At 35.4% G+C, this 22855-nt stretch overlaps 1 protein-coding gene across 8 annotated transcripts in view; it reads left to right on the forward strand.

Annotated features, from left to right (window-relative positions):
* LOC128923552 (protein rtoA-like) overlaps window positions 1–22855 on the forward strand; it is a 2411103-nt gene that overhangs the window by 644498 nt on the left and 1743750 nt on the right. For 5 of the 8 annotated variants that reach the window (XM_054235822.1, XM_054235823.1, XM_054235826.1 and 2 more), the window contains one exon: window positions 11553–11606. The exons of the other annotated variants lie outside the window; for them this stretch is intronic. In XM_054235822.1, coding sequence (XP_054091797.1) covers window positions 11553–11606 — 54 coding nt within the window. The remainder of the gene's footprint in view (window positions 1–11552; window positions 11607–22855) is intronic. 8 annotated transcript variants of the gene reach the window in all.

Consider the following 22855-nt stretch of genomic DNA (forward strand, 5'->3'; position numbering starts at 1 on the left):
TTTCGAAAATGGGCAAAATCGGTCCACTGCCACGCCCACAAAATGGTGGAAACCGAAAACCTATACAGTGTCATAACTAAGCCATAAATAAAGTTATGAAAATGAAATTTGGAACATAGGATCCCATTAGGGAGGGGCACATTTGGATGTAATTTTTTTGGAAAAGTGGGCGTGACCCCGCCACAAATAGGTTTTTTGTATATAACTCGCAAACCAATAAAGCAATATAAACCAAACTTTCTGCAGTCGTTTCTTTTAGCCATTTCCTTATACAGTCCAAAAATGAAAGAAATCGGATAATAACCACGCCCACCTCCCATACAAAGGTTAGGTCGAAAATTACTAAAAGTGGGTTAACTCACTAACGAAAAACGTCAGAAACACCAAATTTTACATAAGAAATGGCAGAAGGAAGCTGAACTGAGATTTTTTTACAAAATGGAAAAAGGGCGTGGCGTCGCCCACTTTCTTGACACGGGTGGAATATGAGCGAAATCGGTTCACAGCTACGTCTACTTCCCATATAACTCAATTTTGAATTCCATCTGATTCTTTCACTTTATAATGTATTCATAAGGAATCAATGAAGCTAGCGGAATAAAACTTTACACAAATACTGTATTTGAGCTGTGACATCACTTGTGGAAAAATTGTCAAAATCGGACCATGACTTTTCAAGGCCCCTGATATCGAACATGAAGAACCTAGTGCCTAAGGTTAATTTTTCACCGAAAATACAGGTAAATCCCTCAGATATTTTAATGTAATTCATTCTCTCTGAATTTTTTTCTTATAACAGTTTCTCTCTGTACCTGAAATGGTAAAAATCGGGTCATAACTTCCCCCAGATTCCATATACCTAATTATAAGTAATATTAAATTAAGTGAGCGTATAGTCTTCGATACATTGTATCTTGGTGGTGAAAACGAGTGAAATCGGTTTAGGAATTACCTCAGTCCCCATATACTATTTATGATGATTTTCGTTATTCTATTGAACTTTATACCAAATATATGGGTCGACTTGTGTTGTCTTTATAAAATTACATCAATAAATTGCGAGAGTATAAAATGTTCGGTTACACGCGAACTTAGCCCTTCCTTACTTGTTTTTTGTAGTTTTCTAATACTCTGTACAAGGTTCTTACGGAAAAAAATATTAAGAAAATCTCTCAGAAAGGTTGAAAAATATACATTTAAATTTGCATATTTTAAAAAAGCGCGTTACGAATAAAAAAAAAAATGTGGTAATCTGTCACATATCAATAAGCGCGCTAAAAATAATTTTATTAAGTTTTTGATAAAGTTCGTTTTGTTTTAAAAGATGATAGAAGTCAGACAGACAGTTAAATCAACAACAAAAATATGTCTACGATACGCTCATGAAAGCAGTGAACGATGGAACTGGCGTATTATATTTTTTAGATGCTCCCGGTGGAACTGGGAAAACTTTTTGTTATCATTGATTTTGGCAACGATTCGATCGCAAAATGGAATTGCACTAGCCCTAGCTTCATCAGGTATTGCAGCTACGTTGTTGGAAGGCGGTCGAACAGATCATTCAGCTCTCAAGCTGCCGTTGAACCTTGAAATTAATGAAACTCCAATTTGTAACCTTTTGAGTAATTCTGCGATGGCCATTGATCATTTGGGATGAATGTACGATGGCACACAAAAAACTTTGGAGGCATTAGATCGCTCGATGCAAAAAAAAAAAAACCGGTTTGGTGGTGCAATGATACTATTGGCAGATGATTTTCGACAAATATTGCCAGTTGCTTCACGCTCAACGCCAGCTGATGAACTGTATGCATGTTTGAATTCGTCCATTTTACGGAAATACATTAAAACACTTAAACTGAGTATAAACATCAGAGTCGAATTGCAGGGATACCAGTATGGAGAAGTGTTTTCAAAACAACTACACGATATTGGTAATGGTATTATTGGTGTTGATACATCATTTGGATACATTACATTCCCTACCAATTTTTGTAAATTTTGTGAATCAAAGACCGAACTCATGGAGATGGTTTTCCCAAACATTGCTAAAAATTACGTAAATCACATTTGGTTAATCGAACGTGTTATATTGGGCGCAAAAAATGTTGATGTTAATGAAATGAATTTTAAGATTCAAAAGAAAATAGCTGGCGAATTGAAGAATTACATATCAGTTGATTCCATTACTAATGAAGATGAAGTTGTCAATTATCCAACAGAATTTTTAAATTCGCTGGAATTGCCCGGCTTACACCTCATAATCTACAATTAAAAATCGGATCAGTAATTATTCTGTTACGGAACATAAACCAGCCACGTCTGTGTAATGGCACCCGGCTTGTGGTGAAGAAATTATAGAACAACGTCATCGAAGCCACAATTTTGAAAGGGAAGTACGAAGGCGAAGATGTTTTAATCCCACGCATCCCTATGATACCGAACAATATGCCATTCAGTTTTAAACGTTAACAGTTTCCAGTGCTGCTTGCATTTGCAATGTCAATAAATAAATCGCAAGGGCAGTCACTAATTGTATGTGGCATCAACCTAGAAAATCCATGTTTTTCACATGGCCAATTATATGAAAACCATCAACAATATTTATTTACGCGCCGGAACATAAAACTAACAAGTAAGGAAAGGCTAAGTTCGGGTGCAACCGAACATTTTATACTCTCGCAATTTATTGAAGAAAATTACAAATATACAAAATTTACCCATAAATTCGGCATAAAGTTTAATAGAATAACGAAAACGTAATATACATATACTATATGAGGGCTGAGGTAATTCCTGAACCGATTTCTTTCATTTTTACCAGCAGGATATACCCCAGTCAAATAATTATATGTACATTTCGGCTTTTGTTTATATTTCTTATTCACTGTTATTTTTTGGATTTCGGTAAATGTGGAATAAAGGTTGATATCTTACCTTTACTATGCAATGAAAATTGTTTCATACTTTTCTCGTTCGTTGTAAAGTTACATTAAGAATGTGGTTGTGAATTGGGTATTGCATAGAAAATATTTATATGTGCAAAATCAGTTTAGCGGATCTTTCTTACTGATAGTGTCGCAGGATAAACTTTTTTTGCTAAAATTTGTTTTCAAAATTATTGTAGGTGCATTAACTTCATGAATTATTAAAAATTTGATTACATTTATTTAACTTTAAGCCTAAAATGCCTCGTGGTACTAGTTTATCAGCCGAGGAACAAGTAATAATCATAGGAATGCATAAAAGCGGTTCCATAATGGCTCTAGACCAAAGCGACATCGGAACTGTATCTCCAAATTTCTTAAAAACCCCCCTAATTATGATATAGTGCGACGCAGCGGACGAAAAACAACATTGATGAGCGGTGCGAAAGGATGATTCGACGGCTAGTAGTTGCGGACTTGATAAGCAGCGATCAAATATGGACCTAGTTAAGACAGAAAATCACAATAAATATAATTTTTACAATTATACATAAAAATCAGTTTCTGTAACACACCTCCATGTCACCTAAACCAAAGAAGAAAGACACAATAAAGCACATTTGAGGTTTGCAAATAAATACCAATTCTGTGCCGATGAGTGATATGAGTGATGAGATACCGCTTTCAGTTTTTTAGTGACGAAAAAAAAAAATTAAATTAGGTCGGCCCAGGTCATTACAAGAAATAATGGAGAGATTCGCACCAGGAACGACGGTCCTACTAAAGGGTGATTTTTTAAGAGCTTGATAACTTTTTAAAAAAAAAAACGCATAAAATCTCATCGGTTCTTTATTTGAAACGTTAGATTGGTTCATGACATTTACTTTTTGAAGATAATTTCATTTAAATGTTGACCGCGGCTGCGTCTTAGGTGGTCCATTCGGAAAGTCCAATTTTGGGCAACTTTTTCGAGCATTTCGGCCGGAATAGCCCGAATTTCTTCGGAAATGTTGTCCTCCAAAGCTGGAATAGTTGCTGGCTTATTTCTGTAGACTTTAGACTTGACGTAGCCCCACAAAAAATAGTCTAAAGGCGTTAAATCGCATGATCTTGGTGGCCAACTTACGGGTCCATTTCTTGAGATGAATTGTTCTCCGAAGTTTTCCCTCAAAATGGCCATAGAATCGCGAGCTGTGTGGCATGTAGCGCCATCTTGTTGAAACCACATGTCAACCAAGTTCAGTTCTTCCATTTTTGGCAACAAAAAGTTTGTTAGCATCGAACGATAGCGATCGCCATTCACCGTAACGTTGCGTCCAACAGCATCTTTGAAAAAATACGGTCCAATGATTCCACCAGCGTACAAACCACACCAAACAGTGCATTTTTCGGGATGCATGGGCAGTTCTTGAACGGCTTCTGGTTGCTCTTCACCCCAAATGCGGCAATTTTGCTTATTTACGTAGCCATTCAACCAGAAATGAGCCTCATCGCTGAACAAAATTTGTCGATAAAAAAGCGGATTTTCTGCCAACTTTTCTAGGGCCCATTCACTGAAAATTCGACGTTGTGGCAGATCGTTCGGCTTCAGTTCTTGCACGAGCTGTATTTTATACGGTTTTACACCAAGATCTTTGCGTAAAATCTTCCATGTGGTCGAATAACACAAACCCAATTGCTGCGAACGGCGACGAATCGACATTTCACGGTCTTCAGCCACACTCTCAGAAACAGACGCAATATTCTCTTCTGTACGCACTGTACGCATTCGTGTGGTTGGTTTAATGTCCAATAAAGTAAACTGAGTGCGAAACTTGGTCACAATCGCATTAATTGTTTGCTCACTTGGTCGATTATGTAGACCATAAATCGGACGTAAAGCGCGAAACACATTTCGAACCGAACACTGATTTTGGTAATAAAATTCAATGATTTGCAAGCGTTGCTCGTTAGTAAGTCTATTCATGATGAAATGTCAAAGCATACTGAGCATCTTTCTCTTTGACACCATGTCTGAAATCCCACGTGATCTGTCAAATACTAATGCATGAAAATCCTAACCTCAAAAAAATCACCCGTTACAAGCTATGTTTTGGAAGCGGTACCTTGAGTTATGGGCTGCATTTTGCTGCTGGGGAAAGCTATCTACAAGTTTTATATTCCCTCAAATGAATGCTAATATCAATGTAGATCTTTTGGATAGCGAGTTAATAAAATTTGCTTTGAAAGGATAACGCTTTAATCCACACGAAGAAAATCTTTAACGACCGAAAAATTCCGGTATTAGAATGTGCAGCATTGTGTTCGAACCTAGATCCTATTGAGGATCTCTGGGAGAACCTCTCTGCTCCTGTTTCCACAACGGAAAGCAGTTTGAGACAGTACGTCACCTTAAATTAGCCATAAAGTAAGAATTTGGCAATATTTACATAACTATTCTACAGTCAGTAGTTAATTCTCTGAATAAGCGGCTTAATTTAGTTTTAAAATATAAGGACAATTCTACTAACTATTAAAATAAACATTTCTTTCAGTTAAACTCAAATGTATAGGCTTTACTGGTAAAAATAGTAAAATGCACATATAAATATTTACCATTTGCCTAAACTTCACTTCTGTTTTATAGTTTAAAAAATATTTTGAAATTTGTTAATTTTTTGTTTTTTATATCGTATACATTAATAATAACAAACCTGCATACTCAGAAATATTTTGCAATTTTGTAATCTTTAATTTTTTTTTGCAAACAGTTCATGCACATATAATTATTTGACTGAGGTACTATACGCTCACTTAATTTTGCTAAGATATCTCTAACCGCTTTTTTTAAACCTATAATTAGGTTAGGAGCTAGAAGACGTTATGACCTGATTTAAATAATTTTTTTAACAGTACACTAGAAAGAAAATTGTTTCCTGTGAATTAAATTAAGATATCTGAGAGATTTACCGATATTTTTGGTGAAAAATTACCCTATGGCACTGAATTCTTCATATTTGATATCAGGGGCCTTAAAAAGTTATAGTCCGATTTCGACAATTTTTTCACAAGTGATGACAGAGATGATATGCACTATTTTGTAAAGTTTTATTCCGCTATCTTCATTGGTTCCTTATGTATCTATAGTATATATCGAAAAATTGTGAGGAAGATAACAAGAAGATGATTTTATTTGAATTGACAACAAAATTATAAAAAAAAACCAAAAATAATAATATTTTGAAAGTTGTCATTGTTGCTTTGTTAAAATATTTTTATCATTGTTCAATTGTATAAGGCTGTGTCGATAGCTAAAAACAAGTTGTAACAAGTAGGGAAAGGCAACCGAACATTTAATACTCTCGCAATTTATTGATGTAATTTTATTACACACAATTTGAAATAAAGTCCAATAGAATAACGAAAATCAGTATATATAGTATATGAGGGTTGAGGTAATTTCTGAACCGATTTCACTCAATTTCAACGCTCAGTTATAATGGGAATATGGGCAATTTGGCACCTGTTAGTAGGCAGACAAACGGCAATTCGACCTTGAAATTACTCCTAAATTGCAAATCAACGAAACACCAGTCTGCAAAATCGCTATAAAGAAGATTTTCCAGATATTCAAGTCGCTGGAGGTACTGCACAACGAAAATATTTTTGGTGAAGCCATGCTTTAGTTGGCAGGTGATTTTCGCCAGACTATTCCTGCATCAACTGTTGCTGACGAACTAATCACATTCCTAAAATCATCTAATTTGTGGCGACTCATAAAGAATCGCCAATTAACAAATAACACATGAGTGTTTTTCCAACAAAATAATACTGCGATTGTAGAAATAGTTGAAAATTGTAGCGACGCAGTTGACAACTCGATGGATTAATAACATTTTTAACGGGTTTCTGTCACTTCATGGCCTCGAAAGAGGAGCTTATTCATCGTGTTTTCCTGACATGAAACCATCTATACTAATATTATAAAGCTGAGGAGTTTGTTTGTTTGTTTGTTTGAACGCGCTAATCTCCGAAACTACTGGTTCGAATTGAATAATTCTTTTTGTGTTGGATAGTGCATATAGCATCACGACCAATAGGAGCGAATAAACAGTGGTAAATGTGTAAAAAACGAGATTTTGGCAACAATTCGATCTCAAAATGGCATTACGTTGGCTCTCGCATCTACTGGAATTGCTGCAACGCTACTTTAAGTTGGAAGAACGGCACATACGACACTGTAGCTTCAGTTAAACATGCAAATCTATGAAACATATATGAGATGAGCGCAATTTTCTAGAAGCACTTGACAGAACAATGAAAGATCTGTGGAATAATAATCATCGCTTTGGTGGCGTAATGATACTGTTATTGACAAACACATTCTGCTATTTCGAAATCAACAGCGACGGAGGAATTGAACGCATGTCTCAAGTCATCGTACTTGTGGCGGCACGCGAAAACCATATGATTGACCATGAATATGCGTGTGTTCCTGCAACAGGATAGCACCGCAGAAGATTTGCAAAGAACTGGGCAAATTCCGGTTAATACTTCTAATGGTTTGAAATCAATCCGAACATTAGCCAAATTTATCGTAACTACGATTGGTTGAGTGCACGCAGATTTTTAATTGTCAAAAAATACCGATGTCGATGACTAAATCTATACGACTTAAAGTCAACTTCCGGGATATTTGTGTTCATACACATCGATCGATCATGTTGAAAATGAAGACGAAGCTGTGAATTATCCAGTGAAATTTCTAAATTCTTTGTCATTATAATGCTTTGTCATTTATTATGCTTCGCAATCTTCAAGCAGCTATCGAATAATGTAATAGTTGCAAGAATTTTTTAAAGGGACTTTTCAAGGGGGCAGAATGCTTGATTCCACGAATTTCTTTGACTTCCAACGATTTGCCATTTCAGTTCACACGTATTCAGTTTCCAATGAGACTTGCATTTGGGATGAAAATCAACAGGTCTCAAAGACAGTCGCTGGAGGTGTGTGGCATAAATTTCATTCACGAGCTGAAAAATCATCTTCTCTGTACATTTACGCACCGGAACAGAAAACAAAAAATGTTGTTTATTAAGCTGCGTTACATTGAAAAAAAATTAGAAAAATCGCAAATAAATGTTTTCTAACACTATACAAATTCAACTTTGTTTTCAAAACAAATAATTTCACGCAGTGCAACGACTGGGGAGTCAGCTAGTACATGATAAAGTGAAGGAATCAGATGGAATTAAAATTTGAGTTATAAAGAAAGTAGTCGTGGTTGTGAACCGATTTCGCCCATTTTTTGTCCGTGTTATCAGGGTGACAAGAAAATATTATATACCGAATTTCATTGAAATCTGTAGAGTAAGTAGTTCCTGCTTTTGGATTCAAGATTGAATCTTCCCCCGTATACTAGTCGTTTAAAACTTATAAGTCTTCCCACACTCACTAGTCGCAGAGAAATGCTAGGTATAATTTTTCTAGTAAAACTTCTGAATGGTTTAGTTTGTAGTTCATTCCTTTTGTCTGATATTAAGTTTAATGTCCCATTGCGTTCATCCAGGCAGTTTAGACCATTTTTTCTAAAATCTTCTAGAACAAATTTTGAGTTAAATGAACCATTCTGCCGAATATGTCATGATTTTAATTCGCATTCCAGCACATTTGATCCATCTGACTCAATATTTAGCATCAAAAAAACTATTTTGTCTTCTCTTAATAAATAATATTCAGAAATTTTTAACTTTTTGTTTTTATAAATTTTTAAATCTCAGCTGTTGAAATGTTTCTTTCTGTAGCTGAGCAGTTTGAGAACCGGACGCTTAAAAATCTCTTGCCTTTCTAGACTCGGCAAATTCCGCTCGTATGCGGACTGCGCCCCACGCGTCGGTTGGGCGGGAGGAGGGTAATCGTTTGGGTTAATAATAATAAGTGGGCGATGCCCCGCCCATTTTTCATTTTGTAAAAAAATCTGAGTGCAGCTTCCTTCTACTATTATTTCTGTGAAATTTAGTGTTTCTGTCGTTTTTCCTTAGTGAGTTAACTCACTTTTAGTAATTTTCAACCTAACATTTGTATGAGAGGTGGGCGTGGTTATTATCCGTTTTCAGTTAGCTTTATTGATTTGCGAGTTATATATAAATAACCGATTTGTGGGCGGGGCCACGCCCACTTTCCCAAAAAACGACACCCAAATATGCCCCTTCCTAGCGCGATTCCTTATTCCAAATTTTAACTTCATTTATGGCTTATTTATGACACTTTATGGGTTTTTGGTTTTCGCCATTTTGAGTGGCATCGGTTCGCTTTCGCCCATTTTCGAAAGCAACCCTCTCACTGCCCTATGAAACATGTGTTCCAAGTTTCATTAAGATATTTTAATTTTTACTCAAGTTACATCTTGCACAGACGCACAGACGGACGAACGACAGACATCCGGATTTCAAATATACTCACCCTGATCACTTTGGTATATATGACTCTATATCTAACTCGTCTAGTTTTAGGTGTTACAAACAACCGTTATGTGAACAAAACTATTATACTCTCATAGCAACTTTGTTGCGAGAATATAAAAATATAGTTTATCAAAAAGCAAATAGAGCAGTGGTTCCCAAACTTATTTTGTCTACTGCCCACTTTGAGAATAAATATATTTTTTATTTTTTATTACTCCAAGGAATTTATCGGATAATGTCTGCGGCCGGCTTATGACGCACAGTAGTTATTACTTTATTTATTGCTCGCAATATTAACTCTTCTCCCATGTTATGTGGTTTGTCTTTTTGAGCAATTAACAAAGAGATATTGTACGAAGCTCATCTAGCTTAGCAGTCGCCGAAAATAGTTTTGCTACACTTGGCTGAGTTTTATGCTTCTTCTCTAGGTCTTGAAAATATGCTACATGTCTTGTCTTTCTTATCTGGATGCATTTTATTCAAATGATCTTGCAGTCTTGAAGGCTTCATTTCTTCATTCGAAAATGTATTTAGACATAGAAGACACAAAGGCGACGTTGGGTTTGTGTGATTTTCAATGAATCCGAATTTAAAATATTCCGCCCAGTATTGCCGATCTCTTCTTTTTTACTTCCGACACTGTCTTGCTTTGAGAAATACGTTCAACTTCGCGAGTAGTGTAAAGGAGGCGTAAGTACTGCTCTTATATTGCGCGGATTTTACATTGTTTATATAGGAATGCTTAAGCAGCACGCACCGACAGGAATAAAACAAACATGCATAAACTCATTTATCTCATTCGACGCTCAACCGTACACAACAAGTCCAAACAAGTATTCAATGAACCAGCCGATTGATACAGGAATGCACAATTTGGTTTATTTAACAAAAACTTGTTAAAACATGATAAATATCTACGAGAACTAATAACTATTATAATGCGAAAGTGTGTCCGTTGCCTTTTTATTTGTTTGTTTGTGTCTACTTTCATTATGAAATGGAGCGACCGATTGACATGATTTTCATTTTTTCTATATTTAATAAAATAGGACAGATATATGAACTAGGCGGAGAGAAATATAGAACCGAGTTTGAGCAATCTTTTAATTCATATGAGTTCACAAGTTGTTGTTGAGAGTCGAGAGCTCATGCAGTCGTTGTCTAAGAGCCCTCCTAGCTAAATAAAATTACAAACCACCCCCCAGGCCTCTACACAATGCCCCCATTTTCTTTCTGGGTCTCTTACCGCCCCCCTTGACACCTGCATCACCGACTTTGGGAAAGACTGGAATAGACAGAAGCAGTGAAGGCTATTACTTGCTTTCTAGAGTGCCCGCGATATTGAGCTCAGTGTTTACTTCAAAATGGCCAGTTGCTCAATAGCGATTTGTAAAAATATAAGTGAAATTATTGAACCCTACGGAATAAACACTATTATGAAAATATATACATATTTTGTTTTTTATTTAATGAAATTAGTAAAGTCCTTCTCAGGTATGACGAGACCATGGGAATATGTATTCATTTTTATATTGAGGATATTATAGATTCCAGTTCAAATTGAATAGGTACGCATACATAAGCTATACAAAATAAAGTAGTGCATCAAATTTACGCTAAGGCGGTACGAAGTTCGCCGGGTCAGCTAGTACATTTTATAGAAATGTTGATAGAGAAAAGCTGAAAGCAGTTTACAAATGATACTATCCTATAAAGTTTATGCGGTCTGCGATAATTACTAGACCATTTTTATTCATTTTCACCACTCATCTACATAATTTCCAAGATTATATCTTAACTAAATTTCGCTAAGATATCTCACATATTAACCAATATATACGGTATAAGTTCGATATAAGTTTGAAAATTTGTATTTAGGTATATAGCCCCCATATACCTAGGAAGTATTGATTCGATTTTGCCCAAATTTGGCAGAGAAGCGCACTAGTTGTAAAAATAGATCTCCTTTGAATTTCGAATTTCCTTCGAAGATCTTCTGCACCATCTTTACCATGGAATTTAAGGATTCTAGTGTTTTCACTTACTGAATTAAAGTATTTTTAGTAGTTTTCAACATAACCTTTGCATGGGAAGCAGGGTTCGCAACATGTCAACATAGGCGATAAGTCAATATAAGTCAACTATTAATTGCTAATTTTTGACGTATGTATTTATTTTTCAGTATCAGTTTCGCTCAATCAATAGCGGAGAAGATGCGACAACTAAAACAAAGAATGTAAGTAATACCTAAAATTTATAGAGTTAACTGTAACAACATCAGTTTCTAGCACTACTTCTACTTAAATTAAAAAAAAAACAAGTAAGGAAGGGCTAAGTTCGGGTGTAACCGAACATTTTATATATATATTGTATTTACATATATATTGTATAAAGTCCATTGAAAGTTGGAAACCATAATATTAGGTTAGAAGCACCGAAGTCCTTGTGTTCGATATATGGGGCCTTAAAAACCTATGGTCCGATTTCGGCGATTTTTATAATGGGGCTGCCACACTATTAACATAGTATTTGTGCAAAGTTCTGCACCGATATCTTCACTAGTGCTTACTTTATATATTGTAATGTCAACGATTCAGATTGTCTTCAAAGTTCTGGTATATAGGAAGTAGGCGTGGTTGTGAAGCAATTTGGCCTATTTTCACAACATATCATTGGGATGTAAGGAAACTTTTACAAATCATTGAAATCGGTCAAGTAGTTCCTGAGATATGGTTTTTGACCCATAAGTGGGCGACGCCACGCCCGTTTTCCATATTGTAAAAAAATCTGAGTGCAGCTTTCATCTACCATTTCTTATGTGAAACATAGCGTTTCTGACGTTTTTCGTTAGTGAGTTAACCCACTTTTAGTAATTTTCAACCTAACTTTTGTATGGGAGGTGGGCGTGGTTATGACCCGATTTCTTTCAATTTTGGACTGTATTAGGAAGTGACTAAAAAAACGACTGCAGAAAGTTTCGTTTATATAGCTCTATTGGTTTGCGAGATATGTACAAAAAACTTAGTAGGGGGCGGGGCCACGCCCATTTCTCCAAAAAAATTACATCCAAATAATTATTTATGGCTTAGTTATGTCACTTTATGTGTTTTCGGTTTTCGCCATTTTGTGGGCGTGGCAGTGGTCCGATTTTGCTCGAAACCTTGCTTGTTGATTTTCGAAAGCAACATTCCTATGGTGCCAAGAAATAAGTGTGCCAAGTTTCATCAAGATATCTTAATTTTTACTCAAGTTACAGCTTGCACAGACGGACGGACGGACGGACAGACATTCGGATTTGAACTCCACTCTTCACCCTGATCACTTTGGTATACATATATAACCCTATATCTAACTCGTTTAGTTTTAGGTGTTACAAACAACCGTTATGTGAACAAAACTATAATACTCTCTTTAGCAACATTTGTTGCGAGAGTATAAAAATAGTTTATATACAGTACTTTTCGTTTAATTGACCCTAGGGTTAATTGGTTTCCCCGTGTAATTGAACGGTGTTATCGGGCAAAAAATATAGGATATGAAAGCACATGTATATTTTCTCGGATAATTGGACTCGGTTAATTGATTTTCCCGCTTAGTTGGTTCAAAATATATGTCATCAAAAATAAATTTCCATTTAAATTTCCCCGGTTAACTCCACCAAATAATATTGTTGAAAAAAAAAACGAATCTTCTAACTTCTAACGAATCTTGCCCAAGAAACCATGGGTCTAAAATGAAAATCGAGCTTCCGGTTTTTAACGAGAAACTTTCGTATATTGTATTTTGTAAAAAAAAATCAAATTGCTATTCCACTGTCGATTGTTTGCTTCTTTGTTGATATCGAAGCTAATTTGCTCAAATTTGGTATGTGATGTTGTATTTAAGCAGAAAATTCGACAGTACAGAAATTTTTTATGGGGGCGTTTCACTGCCCACTTATGAGTTCATATGTATATCTCTGAAACCACCTCACCGATTTTTTTAAAATTCTGTATACGTATTACATTATGCCTATGTAAGCGATATTTGGAAAATTATCAAAAGCGGACTAAAACCACGCCCACCTGCCATATAACGGTAATTTTTGAAAACACTAAAGATCAGAAATTTTAATAACTGTTGAAGGGAAACATCTTGAGTTTGGTATTCGGTCTTGTATTGCAGCCAGAAATCCGACTATATGAAAATTTTGGCATGTCACCGCCCACTTTTGAGTGCATATGTAAATCTCTGGAACTACTTTATCGATTTCGTGTAAATTTGGTACACATTTTAGATTGTGCCTAGTTAGGTGAGATTATGAAAATGATTAAAATTGGGCAAAAACTGCAGCCACCTCCCATATAACGGTATTTTTCTGTACAATCACACGTCTGCATCTAAAAATACACCGCATTTATCAAGACTATGAACAACTTATTCTATATTGGAAAATGCAAGTGCAATTTACAAAGAAATTGTTGCTCATGTGGTTTGATGCCTGATCATTTACACGAATTTTTGACTGATCAGCATACCGCGAGAACTGACTGACAATTCCAGCGGTCCTGGCGGATATTGTTGATTTGGAGTTGGCTCCAATAGCTACTGAATATTCATCTTACCGGCCTGACTCATCAGATATGAACGTTGATGAAGATCTTGTGTTCAAAACACTAAATGCAGAAAGGCCAATTGTTATTAAGCGCGGCCCGTATACGAAAAGGCTTGATACCCCCAATTATGCTATGATGTGCGACAGATTTGGTGTGTCAGACAGAGTTACTGCGTGTTTGGCTACGGCACTTTTTAAAGATATAGATTTCAAAGACGACAATGGGGAACTTATTATTGTGGACAAATGTAAAGTAGCGCGAGAAAAGAAAAGAAAAAAAGAAAGGGATTCTGTGCGCCAAAAACAATGCAGGGATTCCAGCGTGCTGGCATTCTCATTTGATGGCAGAAAATATGAATCATTGACAATGGAGAAGGTTAATCATAAGCTTCACCCAAAAGTGGTTAAAGAATCTCACATCGTGGTTGTGCGAGAACCTAAAATTGAACTCTTGGGTCATTTAACACTCAATGCTGAGGACGCTGGTACAAAACAAAAGCTGCTATATGACTTCTTTGTTAAAAAGGACTTAGCTCTTTTCGATCTGGTTGGTATTTGCTCCGACGGTGAAGTCAGCAATACTGGCACGGAAAACGGCATATTACGACGGTTTGAAGTACTTTTAGACAAACCATTGCACTGGTTTGTTTGCTTGTTACATTTTAATGAGTTACCTTTTCGCCACTTATTTTGTGCGCTAGAAAAATCAACTACAAGTGGACCGCGAACTGACACTGGAGCTCTGACAAAATTAATGCAAACCTGTGAACAGATTCAGGTAAGCAATGAATTAGTACTTTAATAAAGATCTATATTTTTGGTTCTAAATAAGTAACTTGTTCTTTTTGTAGGTTGTACCCGACAGCGTATTTTGCTGGGGAATATGCCTCCTTCCTTGTCGTCAGAACAGGAAACAACTCTTTCAACGGACGTTAAGTACTTGTATCGGATAGCCAACACGATTCATAACCGTTTCTGTCCAGAAAATTTAAGCAACGTGAAACCTGGACCCAGCGTTCACTCTCGTTGGTTAACCAAAGATAGTAGACTTCTGCGATTGTACGTAACAACAAATTCACCATCCGAAAATATAAGAATTTTAGCAACGTTTGTCATGAAAGTTTACGTACCTATGTACTTTAATGTTAAGTATTACAACTCGGTAATATATGACAGTTCACTCTTATGTAAATATACTGCTGACTAGCGTTTCACGTCGAACTATTGAAAAAAATCGTGATGGTGTTATGGCAGTCACGGTTGCAAGTCGGATCGCAACATCTAGGATGGACAGCAAACAAGACCTTAAAACTAATTAATTGTGAACTTTAGAAGTATATTATATTTTGTTTGGCCTTAACAGTTAAGTTTTTGCTTTATATATAGATATAAAATTAAATTGTTAACTGCAATACGATTTCGCGGAAGATTAAAGCTATTAAAGTTTGAAATTATATTTATTAATATTTTACTTTTTATGGGTGGATAGGTAACATATAAAAAAACAAAATGAAAAGTTTCTCGTTAAAAACCGGAAGCTCCATTTTGATTTTAGACCCATGGTTTCTTGGGAAAATTTTCTTAGAATTCATCGTAGTTTACGATTTTGATAACCGCTTGGTGCATTTTTTTTGCTCCATACAAATTGACTCACCCTAATGTACATTAATAGATACATAGATTACATAGTATTATACATAATATGGTTATTGAATTTTTTCCTTTAAGGATAAAAAATATTCAAATAAGGGATTAGGTGGATTTCAGATGTTGAAAACATGAGTATATTTACAATTTTAATTTAATGTATACAATCATATATTAGGCTGTCAAATACAGGGATATACAACCTAATATTTTATTAAGTATATTAAAGATATGTACATGTTGTGAAATTGTGAAATGTGTGATTCCTGTAATTGAACCCACTGTTCACTTAAACAATTAACAACAAATTGTTCAATTAAGCGAGTATCTGTTAATTGATTCCCCGGTTAATTGAACGAAAATTTTGATGTGCAACTAAGCGAAAAGTACTGTATATGACTTAAAAACACTTCGTACATTTGCAAAACGTCTAAGTTCGAAATTATTTCTACATCACTATGAATGGTTTAGTGGGCAAGCAATTTCGGCGGCCAAGAATAAAGATGTATGCGCAGCCAGCTCACTTTCCAAAGGAATGGAGGCTTTCCTCTTGCTCTGGTTCCAGTAGCGATTTGAACAACATGACCACCCAGTATAGCCGCTATCTATATACTCGCTGAAATCTCTCGAAAACACCTAATACCATCCATCAGGACACGAATAATGAGCGACTTGTAGAGTTTTATTTCGGTTAGTCGAGAGATTGTCTACTCAATCCAAAGTATCACCTGTAGGCACGAGTGAGGCTGACATTGTTGGTGTTGCCAATGCTGGTTCCTAGGTATACGAAATTGTCTACAACTTCAAAGTTATGACGGTCAATAGTGACGTGTGAACCAAGCCGCGAATATGCTGACTGATATTTCGTCTTATCCTTATCCAGTCTAGAAAAAGGTCAACTAACGACGCTGTCGTTGCTTTTAATGATATTAACATCATCAGCACACGCCAGCAGTAGCTCCTTTAACAATATTAACAAAAGTAAAATATTTTCTATTGTCACAAATTTACTTTTCACAACAAGTATTTTATTCGTAAAGAGCATTGTCAAGAGCATTTGACATTTTAACAATTTATCAAGAAAATATCGTTTATTTTAGACACAGAATACGAAATGTTGTACCTCACAGATCTTTTGGGCATTGACTTAAGAAAATTTCCCTTTGTTTTCGCAAAGGGTGGTTTAGTCAAAGTCAAACGACTTTTAATTTAAAGTAAAAATTATACATTTTTAAAACTGACGGGATTGTCACGTGAAGAATGCAAATGTGGTGTATGGTGTGGATGGTAAATGGGGATGTGGTGAGTGTGGTATATGGTGTGTGTCTGGGTTGATTGGAGGATTTCGGGTTTGAGTACTGGTGTGACGTTTTTGTGTTATGTGTTATCTGTTGGTAGGTAATCGAGGCTCATTTAGATGGTGCTGCTGCAACGTGGCTACTTCAGGCATACCCACGCCCATATCAATATGTATGGGAGAATGTTATTAATATTAGTGGTACTTACTTAACGTCGCAATTATATAAAAATGGTAAATTTGCAATATGGCAACACAAGTTAAATGAGCGCTTGTGGCAATATCAGCTAATTGTGAATTAATTGTAAGCATGCCATGAATGCCACTGAAAAAGGTCTCGCATATTTGCAAGATTGTCATAAAATAAAATGCATGTAAAAATAAACAGCTGTTTTACGATATTGCATATTGTGAACGTATGGTCACGACATTAAATTTGTGGCATATATTTATGAACATTGGTGCTACGGTATGTGGCAAAAGTGGGTAGTCATATGGAACGACCACGTATGTTACTTTTGTTGATGGAATTTGTATCTGCGAAATGTCGTTCAGAGCTGGGACCATTTTTCTAAGCGAAGAGATTTCATCCCAGTCTGTTCCGTCATAATTCTTTAATCAAGATTTTCGCTTGTATCATAATTGGCAGTTTTTTTTTTTTGACAGTGAACAGTTGTAGTGAATGCAAGTGCAATTCTCGGAGCCGTGGGAAAGTCTAAATTACATTGTTAAGCTGAATGCGAAACCGATTTTTTTGTGCATGAAAGAAAGACAGAGAGTGGCGTGGATTGAATGTGTCTTCACTTTTGTGGTTCGCGGAATCTTGTAAAAAAAAGAAACCAAAATTGCTTAAGCGATTTGTTAGTGAACCGAAAGTTTATAAAAACAATTTGTGGAAAGAGAAAGGAGAAGGGAGAAAAAAAAACAACACAAAACGTTATTGTGAATGTGAACAGCCGTACTAAACACGTGCGTACGCAAATGATTATATGTACAATCAGCTGTTCTCTCTTCTTACAATTACCAGCTGTGATCAGAGCTGTCATAATAAATATCTGTTTAATAAATACAGAAAAAAAAGTTTTATTCCAAACTGCATTATCGACCAAACGACAGGTTACTAACACCCAGTAGGAAAATCGCTAAAAACAAAAAATAGCTGAACCTCAACATGAGGTGACGCCGAGAAAGAGTCTAAGCTTGCTTAAGTCTTGGTGTATATTCAATTAAATAGTTACAAAAGGCTAACTCTCTTGTAAATGAAAGGTTTAAAACCTTAGAAGCGATGTGTAATCAATTACACTAAGATAATATAGCACTCAAAAAAGAAAACGAAGAACTGAAAGCCAGTATAAGCAAGCCTGCTAGCACAGTACCAAAACCATCAAATGTAAGTGTTGATGAAGTATACAATACGGATGAAGATGAACTAGCTAAAACAAACTGTGAAGCGCTCTTCAAAAAAATGTACAGCTGATAGTTCCCCAACAATTAATAGCCCTTTGGAAAATAAAAATAATGAAAATGAGGCCATTAATGATACCAAAATTCATCGACCACCACCAATTATAATAAACGATGTTAAAGATTTTAATAAATTGCATTCGAATATTACCGCTCTAATAAAGCTTTTTTAATAAAGCTTTTGAGTAACGCTGCCTACAAACTAAATACAGTAGTTTTCCGAAATAACGAATATGCGTTTTAACAAAAGTCGCTTATAACGAACAAGCAAATTTTTTGCTTGTTTACTCGGTTTAACGAACAACTTGAAGAAGACATATGAAGAAAGAGAAAAAAATCAAAAAACATCGAGCCAGAATTAAAAATGAAACTTAAAAGAATTCAAAAAAAATGTGCAAATTGAAAAAAAAAATGTTGAATTTTATAAAAAAGCTTAAAATTATTTATCAGTACCAAATAGAAGTATAAGTGTCAGAAATGGTCCATTTTGGAAGAATTTATTGGATTTGAATTGTTTTGTTAAGGTTTTTCATTTTTTAACAAATAATTAATAAAACAATTTATTAAACTGCAATTTACGAATATTTAACTAATTTTTATTGAAAAACATACCTCTAAGTGAGCACTCGAATTAACGAAAAATTCGATGTAACGAACAGGCCTGACAATTAATGTGTTCGTTATTTCGGAAAATTACTGTACATTTGATTCTACTGACTATCGAACGACAACCAAATTCTTGTCAAACGAAAATATACCTTGGTTTAGCTGCGAGAGCAAACATAACAGGCCAATAAAGGTAATGATAAAAAATTTACACCACTCATGTGATACTCAATCCATCTTGAACGACCTTAAAGATGAATGCTTTAATGTGTTAAATGCAATTAACAAACTTGAGTGGAAGACTAAAGAAACGGTGGATATGTTTTTAGTAGTATTCGATGCTACCGAGGACATTAAGAAACTTTATCAGATCAAAATCATTCTTAATACCGTTATCAAGGTTGAGCCTATTAAAACCTCTAAATTAATTCCTCAGTGTAAAAACTGTCAAGCTCTTGGACATACAAAAAACTTCTGCGGTAAGCCATCGGGATGTGTGATATGTGGAGGCAAACATCTTACAACTGAATGCACCAAAGCCGAAAACGATCCTGCCAAATGTTGCAACTGCGGCGATTCTTATCCTGCAAGCTACCGAGGTTGTATGGTTGCAAAAGAACTGTAAAAAAGTTAGAGACAAAAGCAATGGTAATTCAGTTGAGGCGAATGTCAATGCTCAGGCGAAAAATCCCGTTACGGACAAAGGAAGGAAGGAAGGAAGACCCCTCCCATCAAATTCTAAACTTACATTTGCGCAAATGGCTAAGCAAGGTCAGACAAATACAGTTCAAACAAGTAAGGAAGGGCTAAGTTCGGGTGTAACCGAACATTTTATACTCTCGCAATTTATTTATTAAACTTTATTAATATTATATTATACACAATTTGACCTACATATTCGTCATATATATTGTATAAAGTCCATTGACCTCCTATATTAGGTTAGAAGCACCGAGATCCTCGTGTTCGATATATGGGGCCTTAAAAACCTATGGTCTGCTTTCGGTGATTTTTAGAATGGGGCTGCCACACTATAAATGTAGTATTTTTGCAAAGCTCTGCACCGATATCTTCACGAGGCTTTTATATGTATATTGTAAAGTAAACGATTCAGATCGTCTTCAAAGTTCTGGTATATAGGAAGTAGGCGTGGTTGTGAAGCGATTTGGCCTATTTTCACAACATATCATTGGGATGTAAGGAAACTATTACAAACCAAGTTTCATTGAAATCGGTCGAGTAGTTCCTGAGATATGGTTTTTGACCCATAAGTGGGCGACGCCACGCCCATTTTCCATTTTGTAAAAAAATCTGAGTGCAGCTCCCATCTGCCATTTCTTATGAGAAATTTAGTGGCCGCGGTTATTATCCGATTTCCCCCATTTTTGGACTGTATAAGGTAGTACCAAAAAGAAACGACTCTAGAAAGTTTCCTTGATATACCTTTAGTAGTTTGCGAGATATGTACAAAAAACTTAGTAGGGGGAGCGGCCACGTCCACATCCCCAAAAATAATACATCCACATATGCCCCTTCCTAGTGCGATCCTTCATACCAAATTTTACTTCCATAGCTTTATTTATAGCTTAGTTATGGCACTTTAAGTGTTTTCGGTTTTTGCCATTTTGTGGGCGTGGCAGTGGTCCGATTTTGCTCATTTCCGAAAGCAACCTTCCTATAGTGCCAAGAAATAAGTGTGCCAAGTTTCATCAGGATATCTTAATTTTTACTCAAGTTACAGCTTGCACAGACGGACGGACTGACGGACGGACGGACGGACAGACAGACATTCGGATTTGAACTCCACTCTTCACCCTAATCACTTTGGTATATATAACCCTATATCTAACTCGTTTAGTTTTGGGTGTTACAAACAACCGTTATGTGAACAAAACTATAATACTCTCTTTAGCAACATTTGTTGCGAGAGTATAAATATAACAGAAGGCACATCATGGGCGATGACTTTAATGGAAAACACACTCATTGGGGATCACGTTTATCTACAACCAAAGGTCGAGAACTACTGAAAGCTATACAAGTTATTGAATGCAATGTCATTTCGACAGGGAGACCCACTTATTGGACTGCAGATAGCAGGAAATTACCAGATCTACTTGACTTTTTTGTCATCAACAAAGTATCGAAAATCAATTTACGTATAAAAGATAGCTCAGATTTAAGCTCTGATCATTCACCAGTGTTACTAACTTTATGTGAAAAACCAATAATTTCGTCTGGCACGTGTTCTTTATCTAATAAACATATTAATTGGTATAAATTTAAGACTATACTGAATAAAGTCGATTTTAATCTAAAGCGCATATCGACAGAAGCCGACTTAGATTGTGAAGTTGAATCTTTCACAAAAGTAATTCAAAATGCTGGGTGGAACAGTACACCGAATATTCGCGTGAATCTAAATGGAAACAAATTCCCAAAATACATCTTAGATGGAATCCATAAAAAACGCAAACTTCTTCCAAGATGGCAGCAAACTAGGTCGGCTGCTCTCAAATGTGCTGTGAATGGGGACAGCCGTACTAAACACGTGCGTACGTTCTCTTATTACAATTACCAGCTGTGATCAAAGCTGTCATACAGGTGTAATAAATACAGAATAAAAAATTTTATTCCAAACTGCATTATCGACTAAACGACAGGTTACTAACACCCAGTAGGGAAATCGCTAAAAACAAAAAATGGCTGAACCTCAACATGAGGTGACGCCGAGAAAGAGTCTCGGTGAAAGAGTCGTGTATATTCAATTAAAGAGTTACAAAAGGCTAACTCTCTTGTAAATGAAAGGTTTAAAACCTTAGAAGCGATGTGTAATCAATTACACTAAGATAATATAGCACTCAAAAAAGAAAACGAAGAACTGAAAGCCAGTATAAGCAGGCCTGCTAGCATAGTACCAAAACCATCAAATGTAAGTGTTGATGAAGTATACAATACGGATGAAGATGAACTAGCTAAAAAAAACTGAGAAGCGCTCTTCAAAAAAATGTAAGGCTGATAGTTCCCCAACAATTAATAGCCCTTTGGAAAAGAAAAATAATGAAAATGTGGCCATTAATGATACCAAAATTCATCGACCACCACCAATTATAATAAACGATGTTAAAGATTTTAATAAATTACATTCGAATATTACCGCTCTAATAAAGCTTTTTTAATAAAGCTTTTGAGTAACGCTGCCTACAAACTAAATACAGTAGTTTTCCGAAATAATGAATATTCGTTATAACGAACAAGCAAATTTGTTGCATTGAGTACCTTAAATAACGAACATCGGGGATTCGTAAATACTCGGTTTAACGAACAACTTGAAGAAGACATATGAAGAAATAGAAAAAAAATCAAAAAACTTCGAGCCAGAATTAAAAATGAAACTTAAAAGAATTCAAAAGAAATGTGCAAATTGAAAAAAAAAATGTTGAATTTTATAAAAAAGCTTAAAATTATTTATCAGTCCCAAATAGAAGTATAAGTGTCAGAAATGGTCCATTTTGGAAGAATTTATTGGATTTGAATTGTTCTGTTAAGGTTTTTAATTTTTTAACAAATAATTAATAAGACAATTTATTAAACTGCAATTTACGAATATTTAACTAATTTTTATTGAAAAACATACCTCTAAGTGAGTACTCGAATTAACGAAAAATTCGATGTAACGAACAGGCCTGACAATTAGCGTTTTCGTTATTTCGTACATTTGATTCTACTGACTATCGAACGACAACCAAATTCTTGTCAAACGAAAATATACCTTGGTTTAGCTGCGAGAGCAAACATAACAGGCCAATAAAGGTAATGATAAAAAATTTACACCACTCAATTCATCTTGAACGACCTTAAAGATGAATGCTTTAAT

The sequence above is a fragment of the Zeugodacus cucurbitae genome, chromosome Y, assembly GCF_028554725.1.
Source record: "Zeugodacus cucurbitae isolate PBARC_wt_2022May chromosome Y, idZeuCucr1.2, whole genome shotgun sequence".
Taxonomy (NCBI): Eukaryota; Metazoa; Arthropoda; class Insecta; order Diptera; family Tephritidae; genus Zeugodacus; species Zeugodacus cucurbitae.